The sequence below is a fragment of the Sinocyclocheilus rhinocerous genome, unplaced genomic scaffold, assembly GCF_001515625.1.
Source record: "Sinocyclocheilus rhinocerous isolate Xijiao unplaced genomic scaffold, SAMN03320098_v1.1 scaffold110, whole genome shotgun sequence".
Classification (NCBI taxonomy): Eukaryota; Metazoa; Chordata; class Actinopteri; order Cypriniformes; family Cyprinidae; genus Sinocyclocheilus; species Sinocyclocheilus rhinocerous.
Window position 1 is genome coordinate 719,869 of NW_015639867.1, and position 27,274 is coordinate 747,142.

At 37.1% G+C, this 27,274-nt stretch overlaps 1 protein-coding gene across 1 annotated transcript; it reads left to right on the plus strand.

The window, feature by feature from the left end:
* Positions 1-21,663: 21,663 nt before the first annotated feature.
* On the plus strand, positions 21,664-23,607 carry LOC107752229 (heart- and neural crest derivatives-expressed protein 2). The gene is made up of 2 exons (XM_016568147.1): positions 21,664-22,674; positions 22,974-23,607. Exons 1-2 carry the CDS (start codon positions 22,147-22,149, stop codon positions 23,070-23,072), a joined length of 627 nt encoding a protein of 208 aa, XP_016423633.1. The 5' UTR covers positions 21,664-22,146; the 3' UTR covers positions 23,073-23,607.
* Positions 23,608-27,274: the final 3,667 nt, after the last annotated feature.

Sequence of the window (27,274 nt, forward strand, 5' to 3'; positions counted from 1 at the left end):
TGGACCTTCTTGATTTGACTCTGGAAGGACGTTCTTGAATGCAAAGCAATGCTTTTCAATAAAATCAACAGGAGTCAAAGAAGGAAATAGTGAAAACTTTTCAATTCAGTTATGTTTTTGCCCAGAAACATCGGCTGCCAAGTCAACAGAGAGTTAAAAAGGGAGGGTTTGAGGGTGTCTCACTTGGATTATTTACCCCAAACTTTCACCTCAGTTTAACTTGAACCGTCTTGCCTGTGATTTATCGAGAGATGTTGAACTATGTGGAGCAGGCCAACTTATAGGAATGTTGTTGATGTTGCACCTCGCTGAAAGACTTCCTCACTCTTGCTGAAAAAGTCTATTTAAGCAAAAAAATAATGTAGGTCTACATAAGAGCAAGAGTTTATTTCTGAGTTCAATAAATAATTGGGTCTGCTTAATTTAGTTGTCAAAATGGCAACAAAAAAAAAAATCTGATGTTTCACAGTGATGCTAATCAGGACAAGATCTGTCTTAAAGTTCATTAAAAACATTGCAGAAAATATTGTTATGGACTAGTAATATTTGTCCACAGGAAAGCTCATACGAAGACTGCACAATATCTAGCCATCATCTAAAAGACTTATACACAGAGGCGGACAAAGTACTCAACTCCATTACTTGAGTGAAAGTACAGATACTGCTGGTCAAACATTAACAATACTCAAGTAAATGTACTTAGTTACTGTCCGCCTCTGCTTATACATTTGTGAATGCTGGGATATACTTTCAAATCTAACAGAGCATTACATTCTATTGAATGAATATATAAGGTAATGCTCATTGAAGCCATATATTAAACACTAAAATTGCGTAGTTCCCTTGAGTGACACTACAATGACGCTCCAGCATTTTCCTTTTCCCATATTTAGTAATGAAACTTGTTTTGTACCTAAAATAACAAGGACTAACATTCACAATATGTCAGCATAGAACCTTCCGGGTCCAGGATTGTTGGCAAAGATACACATCTGGAAACACTTCACACGTTCCAGACTAGTCAAAGGTGAGAACCAAGGTCTGAGCATCAACTTTAAAGGAGAATGTAACCGAGTATGATTCCTCTCAATACTAGACTCTGCAAAGTAATGAACAATTAAAAAATTATACAACACCCATCCACCCATTCACAGTTATGATAGATTTACTATTTTGGCAAACATGCAACTACATCATAAATGTAGTTAAAGATCTCTGCTGACAATTTACTTTAAGATACATTTACAATAATTTATGGTCTGTATACTTAGCCAGATATTTAGATAAAAAAATATTTTGAATTTCAAATTAATAATCTAACTTCGCTCTTAAGACTCTTTAGACATTTTTGGCTCCAGGCCCTGTTGAATCTGATATATCTCATATGGTGACTTTAATGTGTTTTTGCTGACTTGCCATTTGTTCAGTGGAACATGAATCAAGTTGTAACTGAAGTATTCTTTATGCACAATGCATTTGCAATGTTGCATTTTGCAGGAATCTGCATGCAAATCTATCAGACTTAACCTATAAATCACAGACTACTTCAAATCAATCTAAAAAAAAAAAAAACTGTGCCAAAAGTAAATGTACTGTTAACAGACCTAAAATGAGAACGACTTGCTCATAATATAAAATTTAATAGAGAATGCCCAAGTGTTACAATCTCAGGAGGAGTGTAACAGTGGTTGAAAAAATAAATTGTATTAACCAACTGTGTCTCACATAAGAACTCACCTAAAAAAAAGTGTTGCTAGCACATATTAATATTACTGAAGAGTTAAGTACATAAGAACCTTAATAAACTGCTGATTCTTTTAGCTGTCAGAAATAAAATGAATTCAATTTTTCATATTTTTTATTTATTAAACACATTAAGATATATCTTAGTGTTAAAATGTTGGGATTGCATGTTTTCTGTGGTATCATATACAGTGGGTACGGAAAGTATTCAGACCCCCTTAAATTTTTCACTCTTTGTTATATTGCAGCCATTTGCTAAAATCATTTAAGTTAATTTTTTTTCCTCATTAATGTACACACAGCACCCCATATTGACAGACAGACACAGAATTGTTGACATTTTTGCAGATTTATTAAAAAAGAAAAACTGAAATATCACATGGTCTTAAGTATTCAGACCCTTTGCTGTGACACTCATATATTTAACTCAGGTGCTGTCCATTTCTTCTGATCATCCTTGAGATGGTTCTACACCTTCATTTGAGTCCAGCTGTGTTTGATTATACTGATTGGACTTGATTAGGAAAGCCACACACCTGTCTATATAAGACCTTACAGCTCACAGTGCATGTCAGAGCAAATGAGAATCATGAGGTCAAAGGAACTGCCTGAAGAGCTCAGAGACAGAATTGTGGCAAGGCACAGATCTGGCCAAGGTTACAAAAAAATTTCTGTTGCACTTAAGGTTCCTAAGAGCACAGTGGCCTCCATAATCCTTAAATGGAAGACGTTTGGGACGATCAGAACCCTTCCTAGAGCTGGCCGTCCGGCCAAACTGAGCTATTGGGGGAGAAGAGCCTTGGTGAGAGAGGTAAAGAAGAACCCAAAGATCACTGTGGCTGAGCTCCAGAGATGCAGTCGGGGGATGGGAGAAAGTTGTAGAAAGTCAACCATCACTGCAGCCCTCCACCAGTCGGGGCTTTATGGCAGAGTGGCCCGACGGAAGCCTCTCCTCAGTTCAAGACACATGAAAGCCCGCATGGAGTTTGCTAAAAAAACACCTGAAGGACTCCAAGATGGTGAGAAATAAGATTCTCTGGTCTGATGAGACCAAGATAGAACTTTTTGGCCTTAATTCTAAGCGGTATGTGTGGAGAAAACCAGGCACCTGTCCAATACAGTCCCAACAGTGAAGCATGGTGGTGGCAGCATCATGCTGTGGGGTTGTTTTTCAGCTGCAGGGACAGGACGACTGGTTGCAATTGAGGGAAAGATGAATGCGGCCAAGTACAGGGATATCCTGGATGAAAACCTTCTCCAGAGTGCTCAGGACCTCAGACTGGAACTAAGGTTTACCTTCCAACAAGACAATGACCCTAAGCACACAGCTAAAATAACGAAGGAGTGGCTTCACAACAACTCTGTGACTGTTCTTGAATGGCCCAGCCAGAGCCCTGACTTAAACCCAATTGAGCATCTCTGGAGAGACCTAAAAATGGCTGTCCACCAACGTTTACCATCCAACCTGGCAGAACTGGAGAGGATCTGCAAGGAGGAATGGCGGAGGATCCCCAAATCCAGGTGTGAATAACTTGTTGCATCTTTCCCAAAAAGACTCATGGCTGTATTAGATCAAAAGGGTGCTTCTACTAAATACTGAGCAATGGGTCTGAATACTTAGGACCATGTGATATTTCTGTTTTTCTTTTTTAATAAATCTGCAAAAATGTCAACAATTCTGTGTTTTTCTGTCAATATGGGGTGCTGTGTGTACATTAATGAGGAAAAAAAATTAACTTAAATGATTTTAGCAAATGGCTGCAATATAACAAAGAGTGAAAAATTTAAGGGGGTCTGAATACTTTCCGTACCCACTGTATATGAGAACAATCTCATAAAATTGTAAAGCAGCTGTTTAAGTCAAGAGGGGTTTTATGGTTTCCCATCACTGCACTCAACAGCCTAAGACCTGCAGACAAAACACAAGTGATTCAGTTTCTCTTTGCATTTTTAAAAATAATTAATATTATACAACAAAATGAAATTGTGCAGTTCAATAAACCAACTTAACAGAGAACACGTTTAAAAACAAGACTAGGTAATAATTATAATAAAACCTATGGTTCGTTGGAAAACAGTATGAGCTACAAGCCTGAACATGGAACCCTGTGGAGTCAGATGGTCATTTAATCCAGGCCTTCAGTGTCCTTAGAGTCCTGCTGAAGTATCCCACTGTGAGTTATAGAGTACATGTGTCCAAGTACACATGTGTGTTCATGCTTTTCTGTTGATACTTACAGCAGTATATTTATTTTATTTTTTGTTTAAACAAAGGGCCGTTCAACATTTAAAGGGGTCATATGATGCGATTTCAATTTTTCCTTTCTCTTTGGAGTGTTACAAGCTCTTGGTGCATAAAGAAGATCTGTACAGTTGCAAACACTAAAGTCTCAAAACCAAAGAGATATTCTTTATAAAAGTTAAGAGTTAACCACGCCTACCTAAAATGGCTCGTTCTAACACGCGAAACTACTTTGTTTGGTCTTCCAAAAGAGGACACGACTACAAATCAGTGGTTAAGTTGTATTTACAACACTGTTCCAGAACAGTTTGTATATTTATTATGTATATATAAATACACACACATACAATATATATTTTGAAAATATTTACAAGTATATATTTATATTCATATAATGTATATTATATATAAATATATTTAATATATAAACATAACATATTTCTATTAAATATATACATGCATGTGTGTGTGGATTTATATACATAATGAATATACACTACACACACATATATTATGTTAACAAAAACTTTTATTTTGAATGCGATTAATTGCGATTAATCGTTTGACAGCACTAATTTAAAGCAATTTTTATGTCAGTGGTATACTGATGTTTTGTGAAATCTGGACTTTTCAAAATATTTTGATCTACAGGTTGAGACCCCACATAACCAGGAAAGTTTAAAACCGGGAATGGATGATTGACAGGTAAGAAGGACTTTCAGGACGCTTTAGTGTTTATATTACAAATGCAATTTGATTACATGTGTTTCAGATCACAATATATTTTTGATTCTGTCCACTTGACTGACCAAATGGATGTTAATACCAGGTGTAAATGAGGCCACTCATGCTTTAGACAGGTCTCAATCAGCATTGCCTAATCAATGCTACCTAGCCTTAGTGCTAATGTGGACAAGTGGCTAATTTGACAGCATCTGTGTTAAAAATTACACCTTGTGTTTGTGTAGCAGTTAGCAGGAGCACTGGAGCCTATTTAACACATCACAACGTGTCAAAATGAATACCTCATTCCTCCCTCTCCCTCCTCAACCCCTCTCTATGCTCTTCTCGTCCATCATTGTCCTCTTTTTTGAGGTTGAGCCTGTGTCATGGGCACAGAAATGCCTTTGAACGTCTGTTTATGGGTTTATGGTGCTTTCCTGGCATGTGGCAGAACAGCAGGACTCTGCTAACAGTCCCAGCAGGAGTTAGAGACCCCAATGTAGCCCTGCTGAGCACCGGAGGATAGCCCAGTGATATAATAATAATAGTCGTCAAATCTTGTGCAGAGCAAAAATATGGCGAGTCTTTGACCTGCTTCTTCCTTCACTCTCAAATGTTGAGCCACATACTAAAATGACCACAGAAGGCAAAGATTGATCCTGTGGGTTCACAACAAGATTAAAGAAAGACATAATGGCATTATTTGCTTGGTTACATTGAATTTGGAAGTGGAAAGAGCCTCAGTCAGAGTTTGAAAGGGCCCACAAAGGGAGAGGGAGAGAGAAAGCGAGGGGGTGGCCCCTCCGGAGCGACTGGGTCGTTAGGATAAGTCTACGGCCTCCAGTCGGCCTCTCATCCAGATAACAAGGCAGAGACAGCCTCACAGATCAAGAGCCATTATCAGAGACTCTTCCTGGGCAGTGGAGCATTAAGTCCCGAACAGATTCAGCACTCTCTCAACCCTGTTGGGACCACCGCCAGAGACCAGCAGGAGGGAAATTAACCTCAACATCAGAGCTGATGAACATTCCTTAAGAAACTACTGAATGAAGGACCAGATTCAAAAAAAGTTGACACAACATTTAGGCATCTAAATGATTAGCAATGTTTGGATGCTTCTGTGAAGGGGCCTGTGGGTTTAGACCTCACAGTCTGGGAAGGGCAGTCCCCACATTGTCAATCAATCTTTCTTCATAATTGAATAGTGAAGGACAACTGTAGTTTGATCAACATTGTATGATGCCAAGCTACAATCATATTAGTCTGTCAAGACTAACTTCAGCAAATATTGGACTCGTATGATTTCACTCAGACTAAAGCATTCGCATGACACTTTAAAACAAGGGTGTCAAATCCTGCTCCTGGAAGGCCACTATCCTGCAGAGTTTAGCTTGAATTCTAATCAAACAAACTTAAAGCAGATAATCAAGGTTTTCAGGATTTCTAGAAACTTTCAGACTGTTTTGGGGTTGGTTGGAGCTCAACTGTGCAGGACATTGGCCCTCCAAGAACAGAACTGGACACCGCTGTTTTAAAAAAGATGAATTATTGCTTTAGTCTGAGAGAAATCAAACATTTTAAGTCCGTGTAAATGGTGACTGCACCTTGTAGTGGATGGTTTGACATCACTGTTGCTAGAACACAAACCTGAGAATCTTGAGAACTTTTTACTTCTGCCGAACCTGTTAGGTTTGAGGATTCCATCATTATTCTAAATGAGAACCAGCCGGCAGACACAGCTCCAGGCTAAAACCTCTCCTCCAAGGGGAGGCTCCATAGAAATACATTAATTTTATCTCCAAGCACCTAGTGGCTGCATCAACATCACATGAAACATTATCATTGAATTTATGAACCTGGACAAGAACTCATTCTATACAAAACCGTCGAAAGCTCCATAGAAGAATCATGTAAGTAACTTCCTGAGCTTGCTCACTGTTTCCCTCAGCATGAGGCAGACTTGACACATATAGACACAACTACGCTAAGTCAGTAGGGGGTGGAGGGCTGGGGTATTAAAAGATTAAAGGCTCCCGTTTTTACTATTACTATATATATTTATGTTGTGTAGCGAGACGCGAGATACAATGCCACTGTGAAGTCAGTGTCCTGTTACTGTTTTTTTCATCGTCGTTTTCAATTTGTTATACTGAGGCTCAGGGTCTGGAGGGCAGGGAACATTTGTCATGCAGTCTTTTGCCTTAAAAGCCATCTGTGCAGAGGCTAATTCATTTCCTCTTTCTGCCGACCGCTCCTCTATAAACCCCCACCAAATAAGTCATTATAAATAAAGTCATCATAAAACCGCTCCTGCAAGACGAACATGACTGCCTCTCGTCCTGGGCGAACAACAACACTTAAACATCATTGGATCCCTGCATTCATAGAGATTGACCGGCGCCAGAGAAAGAGAGATGCCATGGTGGCAGTAGGCCTGTGCCTTGAATAAGCCTTTGATTTTTGGGGCTTGGAACTCTCTGTGCCATTTTTCGCCATTCACCCAATGAGGTTGACATACATTCACCTAGAGGACTGCATATACCGTGATATGAATCACTGCTGTATATAACCAGCACATTATATATGTATCTATATGGGCCTCTTGGCTCATATTGGACAGTGTTCTAAGAACAGAAGTTTTAATAAATCAAGGGGCGCCAAGGTTTAAAGCAGCATTTGGAAAGTGCCCGAGTCTATTTCTTGCTCTTGCTACAGATGAGCAATACATCCTGCCTAGAGTTGCGAAAATCTTCATTTCATCTTTTGGCAACCAAATAAAGAAGACCCACTAGCAAAACGTCCTGCTGCAGCAGAATTAATGATAAAAGGCCATATTGTTAGAATTGCCCGGTCCTACAGATTTGCCTTATACAACATCAGACCCTTTCTATCGGAACATGCTATACAACTCCTTGTTCAAGCCTTGTTCTGTCCAGGATAGACTATGGAAGGTTTTCCAGCCAGTTCTATCAAACCTCTACAACGAATCCAGAATGTGGCTGCAAAAATTTTTTAACGAGCCGAAAAAAAGCGCATATCACATTTTGCACTGGCTACCAATAGCCGCTTGCATAAAATTCAAGGCATTTATGTTTGCCTACAAAACAACCACCTTTGCCTAAATGTACTACTTCAAGTAGCAAGTACTTCTGCAAGTGAACGGCACATTATAGTGCCAACACAAAAAGGGACGAAATCACTTTCACAGACTTTTACCTTAACTGTGGATGGACATGCCCAATGTGATCTGAGCAGCTGAGTCTTTAGCCATCTTAAAGAAACAGCTGAAGACACATCTCTTCCATATACACTTGACCCTCTAACACAAGCATTCTTTATTCTTTTTCTATTCTATCTACTTGTTTTCTTTTTATTTATTATAAAAAAATAACTTGACCCTCTAACACTAGCTCTCACTGTTCTATTTCTGTTCTATCTATTTCTTATTCTTTTTATTTATTAGTAAAAAAAAAAAAAAGCTATGTGGGACTTGTCACAGTACTTACATATTGTTGCTCTTTTATTGGTTTGATTGATTCTATTGTCCTCATTTGTAAGTCGCTTTGGATAAAAGCATCTGCAAAATTATTACATTTTAAATGTAAATGTAAATGTAAATGTGAGAGGAACACACACACACACACACACACACCAGTGTGTGGCATCACATACACCAAATCATATAGGACCGACATTTACCATATTATCTTTGATACCCCTACATGTGGATCTCTATATAGAACTAGTCATTTCAAGTACTCCAAACTTTTTTTGTGATTCAAGATGTCACGTTTTCCTCCCTAACCTCTAAAACTTCCAAAGAAATAAGAGCTTATCAGTTATCGTGAATTTGAACATGAACCATCCATCTCCCGGATAGAAGGAACTCTACATCCAGAGGCTTGCTGGAGGGAAAGGAGAAAAGTTCATGCAGCGAGACACAGAGAGAGGGAAATGTATTCCCTCTTCATCCTCAAAAGATGGGCCGCCTTGTTTACAAATTGGACATGTTGGCTACGGCTCTCATACTGTGCCAGAATGTAGCATACTGGTTTATCTGTCTGACATTCTTCAAACAGCTCCGTGAACTTCCATGTGAACGTAAACATGTACAGAGGGAGAGGCTCTGGTAATTGAACTGCGAACATCCTTGAAAGGAACATCCTAAGGCATCATCAGCAAAAGGAATTATCTGCTCATCGCCAAAAAGGGAAAGGGAGAATTCTTATATGAGAGGTTCCAACAGGACATTTCTGAGTAACAAGAGCCAGTACATTTATGCTGACAGTTATTACAGAGGACAGAAAACATGATTTGAAAAAAAAAAAAAAAATCAGTTTAAGTTATTACCATTATTAAACATTCACGCTTTCCAAAAGAACTAGTGAAAGTCATTATTTGGTATTTATAAGGTAGTAAAATAAGTTAAGTTTATAAGTAAATAAAAGAAAAGCTGAGAAAATAAGTAAAGTTGTAAAATAATTCTCAAATATGGTTCTACAAATATTATATAATATGACAGATCCCTGCAGTACTGCTAAAGTACCAACCAACTGTGAGGGTATAAAAGAAATTAATTTGTCTACAATTTTTAAATTTGATTGAAAAAATTCCACTGAAATGAAGCTAGTTATAAATTATTAACTTAACAACAATACGAATGTTTTGTAATTATTAAATAAAATAAGCAAAATATATTAACATAAAACCGATTCATCTACATCTAGTACCTACAATGATCAATGAGTTAAAAAATGCTCTGAGATGCATAGTCAGCAATGTGCAACAACTCTTGGGATATTGGTTTGACTACATTTCAGACATTGTTTCAACTGGGAGAGGTTTCTGCTGTGATAAAAACTTTACTATATTCTTAAAAGCCCAGTCATGTTTTTTGATTCTCCAGAACTTCAGATCTAAGACGCTCTTAAATAAAACCAAATTATGTTTGACGAACACAAAGTCCTAAATCAATGTTTACCACATGTGCCATTGATAAAGGCCTCCATAGTGTGTCTGTTATAATTACAGAGCAAAATTAAGCCTGTGCAATTGCTTGTGAAGTTCACTTACACATATAATTTACATACTCTGTGAGCATTATGGCCTATATTAAATATATTTACAGTTGCATTAATAGGGGTAGTATGCACCATCTGGTCATTTTCAAATAATGTGGTATTAACAGATTCTATCACTTTGTATTAACATCAAACTATTTCAATTTTAGTCCTGTTTCTCAGTGAATTTATACAATAAATCGATTTTTATGTATCTATGAAAGCTCTTTTATTTATTTCTCAAATAAGAAGGATTTTATACTCCGCTACCCTGTTAAAACACTTATTTATGAGACATCTATTGTTATTTTAAGAGTTCAGCAGCACATTCCTTTACTGTGGTGACAAACACTAAAATAATCAGAGTCTGGAGCTTGTCTTTACAGTTCCACATCCTGAGCCATCTCAAACTTTTATGATTTGTGGCGAAACAAAAAATATATCTTTCCCCTTTTCGGCTTTGAGCAAGCAGTCCCTGTACATGTTGGATCAAATCCTGGAAAAAGGGATTCAGATGTAAACACAGCAAACGTTTGGGACACTGAAGTGGTCTGAAAGATAAGTGAGATTTATAAAAACCAAAACATCAAACGCATTTTCAAAATCATGAGTGCAACAATTTCAAATAATTCACAATGACTAATTATATCATCTGAAAAAGAGCCATGTGATCTTGCATTTGTACACTTACAGAGATGTGAACAACTACATTACTGTAACTGCGAATATGAAACTTTAAAATACAGAAAAGTACAAAGAAAAAGATAGAATACACACCTTTCATTAAAATGTTTTTTTTTTTTTTCAAAATTTTAAATATATAAAGTGTTAGACTATATAACTCTCATAACAAATGTATGAATTATATGTAAATTGGCAAGAAAACAAGAACACCCATTAGCACCATTTCCAACACAGAAAGGGTAAAAGTGAATGCAAGCATCTTCTAAATATTACAACAACACATGTGGTGTGATCACAGGGGTCCGGCATCTCCAGCTTAGGCAACACCGTGTCAATATGGTTCATGCAAACCCCATCAGTGTGAGCTGGTCATAATTCCCACAGTTACTCCTCTTCAATCCCAGCGGTTATCTCTATCCTCTCCCTTTTTTTTCCCCCTGACACTTTAGAGTTCACTCCGTGATATGCTCATACTCCTAAAAGTTAAGGCCCTCACTAAAAAGATCTTGGTATAAAGCCCTAAGAAAGAATGTCCAGCATGCCCAAAAACACTTTCTTGGGTGTTGCTCCACTGCACTGATGTATGTGTTCCTGTTAACAATATTTTAGCATCCACATGACCTTCGGCTGAGTTCTATATCCTGAGAAAATATGTCTCCTAATACCGGAACGGATTATATTCTGTCACCATATCTTTGGGGAGATGTCGACATAAATTTGCACACTTCCTCACCGCAAAAGATTTTAGCACATTGGTTAAAGTTATGGCCATGGCTGTAAATCACTGGAGCTAGATTTGTGTTCTCTAAAATGCGTAGGATAGAATCATAAATGATTTATCTTGTTCATCTTTACAAATTAAAACACTCCCCTTACAAGAATAAGAATTATTCACCACTCCTCACTCCAGAAGCCAGTGCCATCCACTGGTTAACAGAGTATCAAAGACTTGCGCTAATTTGAGCCGTTGACGCAGGGCCAAAGAGTTTCCCTCAGCTTCATTTATCACTTTTTTCCCCATTCTTTTAGATTATCTCTGCCAAATTAGCTGTAAAATTCCTGCCATTTGTTACTTTTGTTTTATCGACAAAGATCACTGTCTTGTCTAGCTGGATCTCTGAGAAGGGTGTTTCAGGTTCTCGTTTAGAACTCAGATTAATTCTAACGGGTTCAGGCCACCTGGATTTTTGCCATCACTCCCATTACTGAACTTTTCGGGGCACTCACTCTCGCCGTTGTGTTTCTGACATTTTTGGCCAAATAGAAAATATGAATCAATGAGTATGTATAATTTGTTTCTGCTTGGCATCGTAAGTATGCCAATAAGAGGCAAAATTTATCAGAGAAACACTAAAACTGCCAGGTGTACACAACTTTATGAAGGTAATTCATCATCTATATGAGAAACATCGAGGTTTTGATGTCCCTGGCCAAATATAGAAAAAGCCGTTATTATTCTTCAAATGGAAAGGACATCTTAGTTCACATTAAATATTGTCCTGGAAAAAAAAAAGACCTGGCTGTGCTTCAGCAGAGAAGTGTTAATGTTGGCACTTCTACTGTGTACACTTTCAGTAAATTGTTTTAGTGTATATTTGCTCAGATATGCGCTTAGGGATGGATGAATTGGAAATCAGACATCTCTTCTCTTCTATCTTTCCTTTTTCAGTCATAATGACTCATAAGGTGCAGGAAAGTATGTCATTGAGAATTTCCACAAGAGCTCTGAGCCATCAGTGACAGGAGTGCAAAAGAATGGCCTACAATTAAATAGTCTGGAAGGTGCCTCAGCTGTGCTGTACCATCTAAATGAGAGAAAGTTGGTGATTCTTGGTCATTAAAGGGCTTGAATAAGACAAATGAGCTAAGTTTGTAACCACATTTTCTTTTTCTACTAATTCAACATCATTCACTTTATGTTGTATGAGTTATAATGATAGTGTACTCTCACTTCGTTCTTTTTTAAATTGCATCGAAATAATACCATAGCTTGTTTGCACCAATGTTCAAAGTGTCTTACCATGCTATTTAAAAAACTTCCAACATTAATTAAAGATGGGTTCAATGGAAATTAAGCTTAATAAATTTCATTTATTTTATTACATCAAAAACGTACCTCATTTTCATTAAAAAAAAAAAGCAAACACTGAGGTTACAGTGAGAAACAATTGGATGGAAACCATTTTTGGAAGATTCATTCGGAAATCATTTTTGGACAATCTACAAAAAGAAATGTGAAGACTTATAATTCTATTTTAAATGCTATTTTTATGCTATTTTACAAACTTCCAATAGTAATTAAAGAAATATTCTAGGTTCAACAGAAATTAACCTTAATCAATTTCATTGTAGCATAATGTTAAATACCACATTAGAAAGAAACTTATTTGGAAATAATTCTTGGACAATTTATAAACAGAAATGTGAAGCCTTATAATTCTAAAAATGCACTTACGTTAAAATGTGTGTATTATTTGAGCTGCATAACTGTTTAAATAATCATTTTGTTGTGATCGACTTTATGCCAACTGCTTCCAATTGAGCTGACATTGTGATTTTTAGTTTAAGCACTTTCAACACAAGACCTCTCAACTTGCTTCAAGCACTAACACCTCAATTATGCAGATTTCATGATGATTCACAAAGAAACAACACTGTCAGTGAGCCAAGGTCCAGCGAGACTGTGACTCTGACCAGTCTGAACCCAGACTCTTCATTCTCACTGCAGAAGAGCTCAAATTTATTACTTGTTATCCTTTCCCCAAATCTCCCTAACACCATTACATAACATGCCCAAGGTAATGTACACACTAATGGGGAGAGTGGTGTAAATCCATCAGTATGCCATAAATTAGCGCTAGGCACACTTGTGTGCATGGATTACATTGTTGGGGGGGATAATGGCCGCCAAGAGAGCCCTGCCATGATATACGTTGGTTTTGACGCGAGCGGCACTACTATAAATCGGCCTGGACCACAAACTCAGGCCAAGTAATGCCCAAACAGTCTGGTAAAGATGTCCGTGGATGCCTGGGATTTGACTCATATCTAGGTATTTATCTCTTTGGAATTCCACTGCAGCTCTCTTTGTCTTTCTTTCATACAAACAGAAAGACCCACCCACTTTCCCTAGTGAATAAAGACTATGCCGTGCAAACCTAGACACACTTCATGATTGGTGGAGGCATGGATGGACTAAGGTGAAATACTGCAGAGTCAAGAAAAACTCTCCATCATAGCCGCTGTGACAGTCTACCCTCGCCGCATTAATAATGGACTGGATGTTTGGTGTGCCTGGTGTCTGTCCACTACGGTTTGATATGATGACCCACCGCAGAAGTCTCAACGAAGCCTAATGGCTCCACTCAGAGGGAAGGAAAACACAGGCACTGACACACGTCCATTGTTTAGTCAAATAAATACTGGAAATAAGCTGCTGTTGTCTTGCAATAACTGCCATAAAAAATATATGTCTATTAATGAGCTGTGAAAGTGTGTAATAACAGACTAATCCTTGTTTGTTTTTATTCCCCCATGAAAACAGAGAAATAGGAAATGGAATAAAAAAGACCTGGAACAAGAACATTCTGAGAAGAAAGCAATAGGGACTGCACTAAAAGTGGTTTTCACAATGTTTTCCAAAAGACTTATTAGTGATGACCCTACGTACAGAAGACTCAGTCTAGACTCTAGACACTAAGTGTAATGTATTCCATTAGGAGTTTTGCTATGCTTTTTTTTTTTCAGCTTCGCAAAAACACAGCACTGCCAAATACGACTCAGAGAAGACATACTGGAAACCCTAAGACCTGGAACAAGAACATTCTGAGAAGAAAGCAATAGGGACTGCACTAAAAGTGGTTTTCACAATGTTTTCCAAAAGACTTATTAGTGATGACCCTACGTACAGAAGACTCAGTCTAGACTCTAGACACTAAGTGTAATGTATTCCATTAGGAGTTTTGCTATGCTTTTTTTTTTTCAGCTTCGCAAAAACACAGCACTGCCAAATACGACTCAGAGAAGACATACTGGAAACCCTAGTGCAAAGTCATACAAATAGACAAGTCCAAGACATAAGGAAAACAAAAGCTGGCCTGGCCTTAGCAGCCAAAACACAGCAAGCCACATAAGCACCTGTGAAGAGAACAGCCAATGACAAGCAAGGTAAAGGCCCTGTTTTGCTTGGCACATCAGAGCCGTTGCAAAAAGATGGCGTAAACTGGGAAAAGGCTATACTTTTGCTAGGCAATTCCCATCCACCATCTTACCAAAAAGAAAGAGCTGGTCTATTGACATTCATATAGAATGATTCAATTGAAAATTACAACTTGGCTCCGCAAATAGAGTGACAAATTTTGAAAGGTTTTAAACAGCTGCATTAGATAAAGTGATTCATGGCCTCAAGATTCATTTCTGAATGTTTTGTTAATAATCAGACATGCAGCAGTCCATAATCTTCTAGGGAATACACCAGCTGTAGTAACACTCAAGAAATGAGCTGACCATCAAACAGTTTCTCTCATCCATGTGGCATGATTGGATATGAAGGGTTTTCAGACATACAGTATGTGGCTCAGAGTCCAGGAGGATGTGATGCAAAGCAGAGTAATCCATAGTGTGTGACTGATTGAGGGACACAATAAATCAAAGCTTGTTAACAGAGACAATATTATGTGGAACTGAGAAAGGAGATTCCCTGATGTTCAACCTCAAATATCTATGACAAAAAATAATGTAGCCTGTTTAACATTACAGTTCACACAAAAACAAAAATTCTATCATGTTTTTCAAAATATCTCCTTGTGTTCCAAAGAATAACGAAAGTCTTACAGAATTGGTACTACATTAAGGTGAGTATATACACTACTTATAAGGACAGAATTTTAATTTTGGGGGTTGAACTGAGGTATAATGCCACAACCTCTTCAGAAAAACCTTATTGTTTTAGAAACTCTGGCATAAACTGAGAAAGAGGTCATTTACAGCATATTGTCTACCGATTGGTGTAAGATGTCATGTTGTTGTGCATACGATGTGCACTGCAAGCATGTGCACATATGGCTCTGATTAAAGCCCAGATTCCCTGTTTTTTTATTGGATTTGGGATGTATTGCATAAACTGGTTAGTAGTATTGTGTTAGGGCCAAAGAATGTGAATTATGAATCTCATTTGTCTCTGAAATTACTCTGAGCTCCAGAAAAAAAATATATAGTCTGTAAACGCAGAGACTCTGGGAGGTGAAATTGCTTTAGGTGGTTGTAGCTGCATTAGTGATGCAGAAACATACAGCAGAAACACCGGAGGGCAGACTGATGATGATGATTATTGGAAAAGTGAGCTTGACTGAAAACAAGCTGTCCTCATTAGTGTAATGATTTTTCACTCTCATTTTATTTGGGTAGAGATTGATTGGTGATAATACTTAATGTGGTTGCAAATAGACACCAGGAGGAAATGTCTGCATGGTGAGCGAATATGAACGTGAGTCTAACATTACAGTTCACACAAAAACGAAAATTCTATCATGTTTTTCAAAATATCTCCTTGTGTTCCAAAGAATAAAGAAAGTCTTACAGAATTGGTACTACATTAAGGTGAGTATATACACTACTTATAAGTAAGGACAGAATTTTAATTTTGGGGGTTGAACTGAGGTATAATGCCACAACCTCTTCAGAAAAACCTTATTGTTTTAGAAACTCTGGCATAAACTGAGAAAGAGGTCATTTACAGCATATTGTCTACCGATTGGTGTAAGATGTCATGTTGTTGTGCATACGATGTGCACTGCAAGCATGTGCACATATGGCTCTGATTAAAGCCCAGATTCCCTGTTTTTTTATTGGATTTGGGATGTATTGCATAAACTGGTTAGTAGTATTGTGTTAGGGCCAAAGAATGTGAATTATGAATCTCATTTGTCTCTGAAATTACTCTGAGCTCCAGAAAAAAAAAATATAGTCTGTAAACGCAGAGACTCTGGGAGGTGAAATTGCTTTAGGTGGTTGTAGCTGCATTAGTGATGCAGAAACATACAGCAGAAACACCGGAGGGCAGACTGATGATGATGATTATTGGAAAAGTGAGCTTGACTGAAAACAAGCTGTCCTCATTAGTGTAATGATTTTTCACTCTCATTTTATTTGGGTAGAGATTGATTGGTGATAATACTTAATGTGGTTGCAAATAGACACCAGGAGGAAATGTCTGCATGGTGAGCGAATATGAACGTGAGTCTGGTGTGTGAACGGATGAGTCGTCCGTGTCTGTTACACAGGGGCTTGTCTGATCACACTGGCTCTGAGGCCTGTTTTTCCCACATGTCAGGTGTGCTGCTCGTATTACTGTCTGTAGGGCTTCAACATTGACCTCAATGGTGCGAAACGGACAGCAGCCTGATCAAGAGGCACATGGAGATTAACCCTCTATTCATTTCGGCCCTTTTTCTCATACTTTTCTGCTTTACGTAATCAGAGAGTAACTTAGGAGGGCAAGAAACAATGGGAGGGTTGATCTTGTGTTTCTGTGTATGTGTGTGCGCTGAAAGGAAATGAGTGATGGTGAAGGAGAGGTGAGGAGACTTTGAACCATCAAAAACAGTGCAAGAAGAAAGGGGGGGATGAAAACAGAAGTGGGTGGTGATGGAAAGATGAAGAGGAGGAGGGAAAATGTCTGTGGTCCAGTGGGGAAGTCTGCAAAAACATACGGAGGGAATGAAGATAACTTGGAGACGAATGGAGATAGTGGAAGTGGTTCTGATCAGGCGGAGAGTTAACCATCATTGGAAAGCAGCAGAACCAGCCTATCCACAAATTGCTTCCGAATCTGGGCATTCTGGGAGCACCAGAGCACATCTTTCAGGCTGGCTCTGAAAGTGAGGATGAGATATTATGTGTTAGGGGGTGAACAGGTGTTAGAAGACATGGGTTCTGAGTGATGATTAGTATAGATAAGAATTATTGATGGGTTGGAGAGAAGAAAATGAGTGACAGGAAAGAGAGAGGAGGGTTCTCATGAATGAATATTTGAAAATTGATTGCAAGAATTCACAAGAGCTAGAGCTACTGACAAAAGTTAAGTGTTTAGGCATTCATGATGCACATGCATTTAACTGTGAACACAGCCTTAGAGATTTGGAAATGTATAAAAATGTATACTGGTATCATATACTGGTATCAGACACTGCTATATATATATATTTATATATGGTGTTATAATTACCCTTCTTCTAATGTTAATTTAAAAACAGTCTTCTCACACTGTTACCTATGAGTTCTATCCGCTATACCAAATTTCCATTCATTAGTATAAAATAACTTATATATTTAATATATAATATATATTTAAATTTTATTAAGTTTATAAATCCATTTTATAGATCTGTTTAGGCCTGCATGTGTTATGATTAATTGTGTAAACAGCTTTTAAATTAAGCTATACATTTAAAAATATAAAATATCAATCAAATTAAAAGACTTTTACAATTGCACATTACAGTACTAAAAATGCATTCAATATTTATGTTTTTCTTTTGTAGAAAGCCCTGCAATAAAAACAGAAAAACTTCACCATCTTTCTTCCTATTATCCTTGGTAAATATATTTTTATTCCTAAAAATTACTTTTTAATGAGTGTCTGTGTCATTTTATTAAATTTCTAGATATTTAGGTAAAATAAACGTTGCTTAATATTTTTATAGTCAAATAATCAATAATCAAATAAAGGTCGATAAATAATTAAGTATATATCTATCTTGAATACTCGTTCACATAAACTAATGTTGTGAATTAAACCAAAAACTTTTCTATGGATAATTAATTGACAAATAACATTTTAAATGAAATGGTGGAATGCATCAATACAACAACAACAGCAAAACTGTCCCCCCATTTTTAAATATGCGCTATTTTTTCAAATCAAGGGAATTATTAAATCAAATGAAATAATGGTCTTCTTTAAAATTATTAAATAACTCAATGTTAACGACAATTTTAAAACGGTATTTTGTATTGCATTGTATTGAAAGAAAGAAAGAAAGAAAGAAAAAGGTGTGTGCCAAAGCAAATAAATTCACCGCATGTTTGGAATAACCTGTTTATAATGACTGTGATTCATGAGGGCAGATGAATTGTATTAAAATCTCGTAAATGTCCCCTAAATCTGGCCTTTTGCCTGTTCCATATCAGTTGACATATCAGATGGGCTTAATACTGATATAAATTAAGCTGAGGCGCTTGTTACGGCTTACCTGTCGGCATATTAGTGGAGAGGCAAGGTGGGAAAACATGTCAGTTTTCAGAGACGGTCAATTATCACAGCTACATCGGCAAAGAGAACAAACGTCTGGCAAAGAAGTTGGGTAACGTGATTTGGGTGGATTTTCCGCCGGTGTGACTGAGCGGCTTTATTTTAAGTCACTGGATTGAGGAAATGTTGAAAATAGCACACGACTCTCTTAATGAGACCTCCAGAGGAAAGAAGGAGCCCACCGGTCACTGGACTGACTGGGGGATGGGACATTAGGCTTCAACCTTTTGCTGGATCAGGTATGTCAATAAGGAAAATTTTCATTTTTAGCACACTTTAAAATTCAGACTGTCTAATATAACGGAAAAGCATATGATAGTTCAGTGGGATACTTTAATCATCAAACATAACAACAATGAACATTCAGAACTGAGCAGGAAAACTGAAAGCAGAGGTGGGATATAATAATTAAATATATAGAGCTTTAAAATATTGGTGAATATGCAGGGAACGCATGGGGAGGTTTAAAACGACATCACGGTTTACGGAATTTCTTCTTCATTATAAAATACTGTAATTCTAGATTCTTTGCTAAAAACATTAACAAAACCCTTTGAATTACGTAGTTTCAGTTAAATAGAATTACAACCATGCAGATTTTTATTGTCATTTGTTTTTATTATTATTATTTTATTTTCTCTCCATTCATCGTTTGCCTAAATCCTGTTAATGCCAATACATATTCATACATTCTGATCATAGTCTATTAGTTTTGATTCATGCAACGATTATTAAATACCTCTCTCATGCTCAAATATTTGGTTCTGCATAACTTTATTTATTTTTACAAAATTCAGTTTGAAAGGAGATCAGAAGGAGGAGGAGGGGTCTATACCAGGAGTCTGACCAAGTGACCTGCAGGCTGATTATATGTCATTAACTGGAGACTCGGCCTATTTAAATTACTCGAGAACTTCCATTCAGACAGATGAATTACGCCTGAACCCCACACACAACACTTAAACACGAATAAATCATGAACCTTCTTTTGTGAAATTTGTGAAATTTCACACACACACAAACACACACACACACACCACTCCCTCTTTCTCTCCTTCTTCTGCCTCTCCCCTAATTTCTCTCTCTCTCACTCACACACTGACACACAGACAGGAATAGATATGCCCATAAATATTCACACATTGTTTAACATCGCTGTTATATTTGGCACCTGGAACAATACACTGTGAACTGTCAAAATTAAAAGACTCAAATGTCAGCTCAAAGTCCTCCGAAAGGGCTCGCAATCAGCACTGATACTCGCATGGTAAAAAACAAAAACAATAAATAACAAAAAAAAAATACAACCAACACTGCTCAGAATTAGCATGTCTTTTGGATTCAGTTCAAATTTTCTGCACTTTTCTACACTACGCTCACAATACGTGTTCAAGCATAGACGTCGTGAAAAATAAACGGCTGAGGATTAAATCAATTGAGGATTAACAGATCAAGGAAACATTCTTGTAAAGTGTTTCGTACACAAACACACGATATAAACATATATTACAGTCAAAATCACTGTCCTGCTCTTGATGATGTCTAAACTTTAATGGCATCAATAATTTTTTAACTACGCGCTTATTTGGACTTAACACGACGAAACAGCGTCGTTGTTAACTTATCAAATATAATAAAAATCCCATTGCTGTGGGATTGGTGATCATTTCTGTCAAAACATTCAAATGCAGTCTAAAAGACTAAATGCTTTTACGATATTAGCCTATTTTATACATTTTACGTTACATTTATGTTTTACATTATTATAATATTTTCTTCTATACTTGTTTTTATGTGTTTATAATGCGTTTCTATTGGTTCATTAAAACACCAAGTTATAGGCCTAGGCCTATTACGGAAAGGAAAATAGATCCATTCATCTTACTACTGCCAAATTAAAAAACATTTTTGTTTCATGCACTGAATGTGTATGTAGATTAAACATTTACACATACACACAAGATTTCTGAATTTTTGCCTTTTTGTTATTTTTATAAAATCACACATGTCTTTATTGAACTCGTTTTTGACAAGCGAAAAGTATAATTATATTACCTAGATGTATCAAAAGTGATATCTATCTATCTATCTAACTATCTATCTATGTGCACTTAATAAAAGTTTAAATGATTAGGCCTAAGAAATTTTACAGCCGACTGTAGCTAGTTCAAATTATTATATAGATGTATACATCATTCTTATTATATATGCCAGATAAAAATGCACAGCACACTGAATAAAGTTTTAACATGTTTTAAATGTCAAATCTTGAACTGCACTTTACTATTCTTTGTTTTGTTTTCCCCCTCAAGAAGCAGTGATACTTAAAAAATAATAACAATTTTAAAAAAAAAATCAATCTCATCCAGGTTTCTAGTTTGAATACGATCCATCTCTATTTTGTTTGTTAAAAAGGCATCTTATACAAATGTTTATACTCTCAGCTTATCTGAAAAGGAAAAAGCAATTTTATTTAGCCAGTTTCATTGCTGCATTAAAGGCTTTAAATTAAATGTACGAAAGACTGGATGTATTGCGGCACACACATACATTTAAAATGAATAAAAAATATGAATGCCATTAATTGGCGCACACGCACGCACGCAAGAGCGCGCACGCGCACACACACACACACACACACAAAATATCAAATAAACATGGAATGGCAGCATACGTTACCAGTCCCTTTTGCATGTATTTCACATTTATTTTATATATGTTGTATATATAGGCTATAAGTGGGCTATCTTTGCAAGGGTTCGTGCAATTTGTGAGCGTAAACACCCTAACGACGCAGTTCATGTCCCTCCTCCTCTACAACGTTATTGGCTGAGAACAGTTTTGACGACATATATGAACCCAAGCAGCTCAGAATATGTAGCTGACATGGAGATCAAACGGCGAAATTCGCCTGCTTCCACAGAGTGAATCAGGCTGCGAATTGCGTGCACAACATCGACTGGGATTGGAATTTTTTCCATCCAACGCTCCACCTCATTGATTCCATAACGGGTTTGAAATTCAGAAAAAAAAGGTTCTGAACACCGCTAAAACATTAATAACTATTAGCAATGGGACTTTCTCATGATGGATATTTGCAGTGGTGAATATAAGTGTAAGTAAATGATTTTTCACTAATAACTCGAGTGCAGTTACAGCTGAAGCCTATTTTGTTCGTCTGTTAATGATCTGCTAGAAATTCAGCGGTATCCTTGTTCTGGACAAATAAGCAGGACTGCATTTTTTGCTGCTAGAAAGCAACAAATTAATATTTTTTATGGGGAGACAACCAGTGTGTAAATCGTCAAGTCAAAGTACGCACAATCTGAGAGCCAAAGCGTACTCCGTCTGTGGTTCGCCCTAGGGTACACAAGTCTGTCGCCATGAGTTTAGTAGGAGGGTTTCCCCACCACTCGGTGATGCATCATGACGGCTATTCCTTCGCTGCCGCAGCTGCTGCCAGTCGCTGTCATGAAGAACCCCCCTACTTTCATGGGTGGCTTATCAGCCATCCGGAGATGTCTCCTCCAGACTACAGTATGGCACCCTCCTACAGCCCCGAATACTCGGCGGGAGCCCCCGGGCTCGACCACTCGCACTACGGAGGAGTACCGGGGGCCGGCGCCGTTGGAATGGGACCCCGACCAGTGAAACGTAGACCCACGGCAAACCGAAAAGAGAGGCGCAGGACTCAGAGCATCAACAGCGCCTTTGCAGAACTCAGGGAATGCATTCCCAACGTGCCCGCGGATACGAAGCTGTCCAAAATCAAAACCCTTCGTTTGGCTACCAGTTACATTGCTTACCTTATGGACATTCTGGACAAAGACGAACAGAACGGGGAAGCAGAGGCCTTCAAAGCGGAATTCAAAAAGACAGACGCCAAAGAAGAAAGGCGAAAGAAAGAAATGGTAAGGTCTTAAATAAAGTGAATAGATCTTCATAAACGTCAAAAAAAAGTTTTGTCATATATTAGACTTGCATATAACCTAATGGAAACTTGCTTTGACTTTGATATAAAAGCTTAAAAGTATTCTGTGGAAAACTTTGTTTTGTGAACGCTGCTGTGCCTGTATCTTTGTTGTAGGCTATAAGTTAATTTATTACATTTGCTGTCTTTACCGTGACCAGTACGTTGATAAAATTTGGTAGCCTAATGTGTAATAGCTATACAAATAATCTCTTTTGTGTTTTTTTTTTTTTTTTACAGAACGACGTTTTGAAAAATTCAGGGAGCAGCAATGACAAGAAAACTAAAGGGAGAACTGGTTGGCCGCAGCATGTGTGGGCATTGGAACTGAAACAATGAGACTAATGCAAAAGACACTAAATGAGGCCCTCTGAACTCATTTTTAGTTGTTCTCTCACTTTATTTAATGGAATATTTATGTGCAATTTCCCGCTACGGACAGTGGATATTTGAGGAAAAACCATTCCATTTTAGAAGGAGGATAGGCTACTCTCTTGGTAAGAGATTGTGTGTTGCTGTCTGATATTGGTTTATTATTGTTTGTTTTCTTGTCCCATTGTGAATCAAAATGAGATATCTGCCACTAAGGAGTACACGTGAAGTTCTGTCTCATTCTGTCTCTCTATCACTTTCAGTATCTATCTCTGTCTCTCTCTTCTTTAATTATGAGGAAGGTTAGTCGATGTTATGATATAGTAAATGTTTTATTTGAAAATGTCATGAAGTGTTATAATGTTATTTTGTGGTCGTACAATGCTGGTGTCTGAAACAACTGTCGAGTCCACCCAGTGCACTTCCGTCCAGAGACACAAAATTTAAATAATATCTGGAGATGTAAACAGTGTAATTAATTCAATAAACCACTGTGTTTTTAACAGCCTTAAACCTTTTGTTGTATTGAAATGTAATTTAACATAAAGATGCCACTTGGTAAATTGCACACTAAATAATTATTCACAGAAGATAAGTGCTGTTCGTAAGAAGAATATATACTAGAGTGTAGAAATTAATGATACGTTTCAGGGCCTAGAGAGATTGTTGAATATATTTTCAATTTTACTTACATAGACGTGACAGTCAAATCAAACAGCACTCACGCGATGCATGCAGCAGCTCCTCGAGCACAAACAGAATGATTTAAGCAGCCCAAACTGTGTCCTGCTTTGAGCCATATTGGCTTTTAAAAAGTAATCTGAAGTTTTTAAGACAAATGTTTACATTTGACAAAACTGCTGAAGGGTCAGCAACGTGGCTGTTGTGAACAGTTTGTCAATTTATGCTTGCAACACTAAATAGGCTACTAAAAATAGTTACAATTAATTACAAATAAACTGTTAATGCTAGCAGTAGCTATCGGCCTTGCGTACAGGTAGGCTAATTATTTTTACAAGTAGGCCTACCTTTCAGGCTGCTTCGGGTAACAACGCTGTCTATAAGTAACTACAATTAAAAAATAATAACTAATACATATAATTGTCAAAATAAACATTTGCATTTATCTTACTTTTAAATACATTTGTCAGTGTGCATGACGAAATTTACATATTAATGAATTACAGCATTAAATGAACATTGTTGAACAGGTGATACGGTTTCTGCAGCAGGTGCCAAAAAATATAAAATTATAGGCTAATTAAATTAATTAAAATGATTATTTGTTTCCATGACTGTATAGGGTATTTTATACAATGGTCATATAGGCTAATAAAGAAAAAAAAATCACAATAGTAGCCTATATTATTGATTGAGGAAAGAATCCAGAGTACCATCTAAATATCGAAGAAGGCTATTCATGTTATTCAGGCTATTTAATGTTAATTAGGCTATCCTTGACAGTATTTTTAAATAAACACGATTCTAACATTGAAATTGCTCAGGTCGTACAAAATACAATTATACGCTGTATAATCGCTATAAAGTGGCAAAACTGCAAGACGTTTAATTCCATAACTGCTAAAATAAATGATTGAGTAGACTCACTGGAGCCTGTGGAAAATGCCCAAATGATTGATAACGTGCCGATCAAAATGTGCAGCTGAAACTTCCCACTGGTGTGGAGGGGGGTTAGCACCACAATTCATAGAACCGAATTTTGGCAATGGCCGTAACAGCAGAACCAGCAGTAGCCTACCGGCTGGAATTATGGAATAATAATAATATAATGGAATTATGGAATAGCCTATGTAATAATACAGTGACGTCAGTGATTTATTATAGATTCTTCATGTTTTACGATTTTTGAAATGATGCATTCGATGCATATTTAGAAAGATTAGTCTTTTTCTTTTTCTAACATTTTTCTTGACTGTTATTAGCTTGTTGGTGATTTTTTTGTGGGCTAACGTGCTACTTGCTAAGTGCTTTTCTCTCGGAGCAGGCCTCATAGTTTTCGTCTAAGGTTCTTAAGGCATGCAATTAAACTGACATCTCCACCAGAGTAAATCTGCTTAGATAGGAAGACACACAGACAATTTAAGACCCATCCAGTTGCATTAAATTACCGCTTACATTACATTGTATTGTCTGATTCCACAGGTCCTATGCGCTAATAATTGTAGATAATTTGTTGAGTGTCAAGATGGCGTCTCAGATAAAATTAGCCGTCCGTACTCCCTTGATTAAGAATACAGATAATACTGTGACCTCATTGTGACCTGCTGCCGCTGCTGTAACAGGAATGACTCTCCAAATGGAAGAGAACACTTCTTACATTCGACACCATGATTCCTGAAGGCCCAAAGTAGTAGAGCCCTTACTTCCAGGCACTAAAGCAAACGAAGTCGTCTAATCCAGGAATATACAATTTCGTTGGTATATAGCTCTTTTATCTCACACTTCCCATGTCTCATATGATTTAATATCTCTAATTCTTACTTATCCTGACCAGCACAGAAAAAAAAAATTTTTTTTTGTATATTTAGTCTTCTTTATAGCCTATAAACTTGCCTCGCCAATGGCACAAGCCACTTCCCAGCATAATAACAAATTCACTAGGTCTCTTTTGTGTAATTGTCCAAAACTCGATCTTAAAGTTCTCGAACTTATAGGGTCGTATTATATTTTAAAGCATAGACCAAACAACATATTTTTCTTGGTATTACAGACATCTGTAAACCATTAGCTCATAAGACCCTCCTCCATTTTTTTTCTGTCTGCAGCAGTGGCTAGTAGACATGTTGACGTCAGAACAGAGCCATCCTGTGCCTACAGTCTATATGGTAAACGTAATCACGTACAAGGCCTGTGATCCTACCTCAACCTAAATTCAAGCATAAAAACCGTTCAGTAGAAATCATTTATATATAGCCTAAAACATTTTAAGCTTCGAAAAAAGTCTGTGTTGTATAGCCTACAAGTGGCACGATCTCAGATAAAACATTTAGATTAAAAACAATCGCGCAAAAAACTAGACCTGAATGTCGCAGTCTTATCTAATTTAAAATTCAGAACAGATACGCAGGCCTTTTTAAGCAATGTCGTGTGTTCTTAAAGTTCGTAAAGTTCTACAGCACTTGATATGGTTTTCCGTACACTATATTTTAATATAGATCTGGATCACCTCGGTGTAATTAGATGTAAATTATTTTTTTACATTTTGTCACACATAAATGTGTTCCTCGTTGTGTCCCAGTATAATAGATAACAATTTAACTTAATTTAGGTTATGCGAGTTAAATGATTTTGGGTGCGTTTCGCCGACATTTGCAGCCATTTTGATCATTTTTGCAACAAAACAAGTCTGATATTGACTGAAATGGAGAATTAAACACCCTATTTTCAACAAGAAGAGTAATTAAAGCGTAAATACAATATTCCAAGTGATTTCGAATAAAATAGGCTATACAAAAAAATGAAGTTACGAAATCCTCTTTTGTTCATAAATTTAAGATTTGCACACCACTTTTTGATCTTACCTTTTTGTAATCTTAATTTATATTTTATTATTATATATAGCCTATATTTATATTGTTTATATATGTAGGACTAGCCTATATAGGCCTATTGTCATTATTTAACCATTAGGTTCAATGTATAGGCTACACAAGAAATCACATTCATTGTAGATGAATGGATTCTTAGTCACTGACCCAAAAACGTTTCCCGTTTATATTGGAATTATTGACAGGACAGAAATATCGATCTGCTACACTTCTCAAATAAATATCGATCTGCTACACTTCTCAAATACTGCGGCGCCACTGTATGAGGTTATAAATTAGGCTACCAGCTGATTTCCTAATAATTAAACAACCAGACAATGTACCATTCTGAGAGAGTGTAGCCTACTGTGTTTTGCTGAATGTTGCGCGGAAGATCAGGCCAGTGCCCGTGGTGCTGTCAGTTGTGACAGTTCCCAGATGGAGGCCGCTACTGTATACGAGATTGAGTTTCTCACAGAAACAACTCCCTCTTCTTCCAAACCGTCCTCCAAAAGTTCTTCAGGCACTCTTGCGCCCAGACTTCTCAAACAACGGTAACGCGGAAAGAATGAGCTGAATGAGTTTTGAAGGAATAAAGACGCTTCGCTCCATCAGGTTATG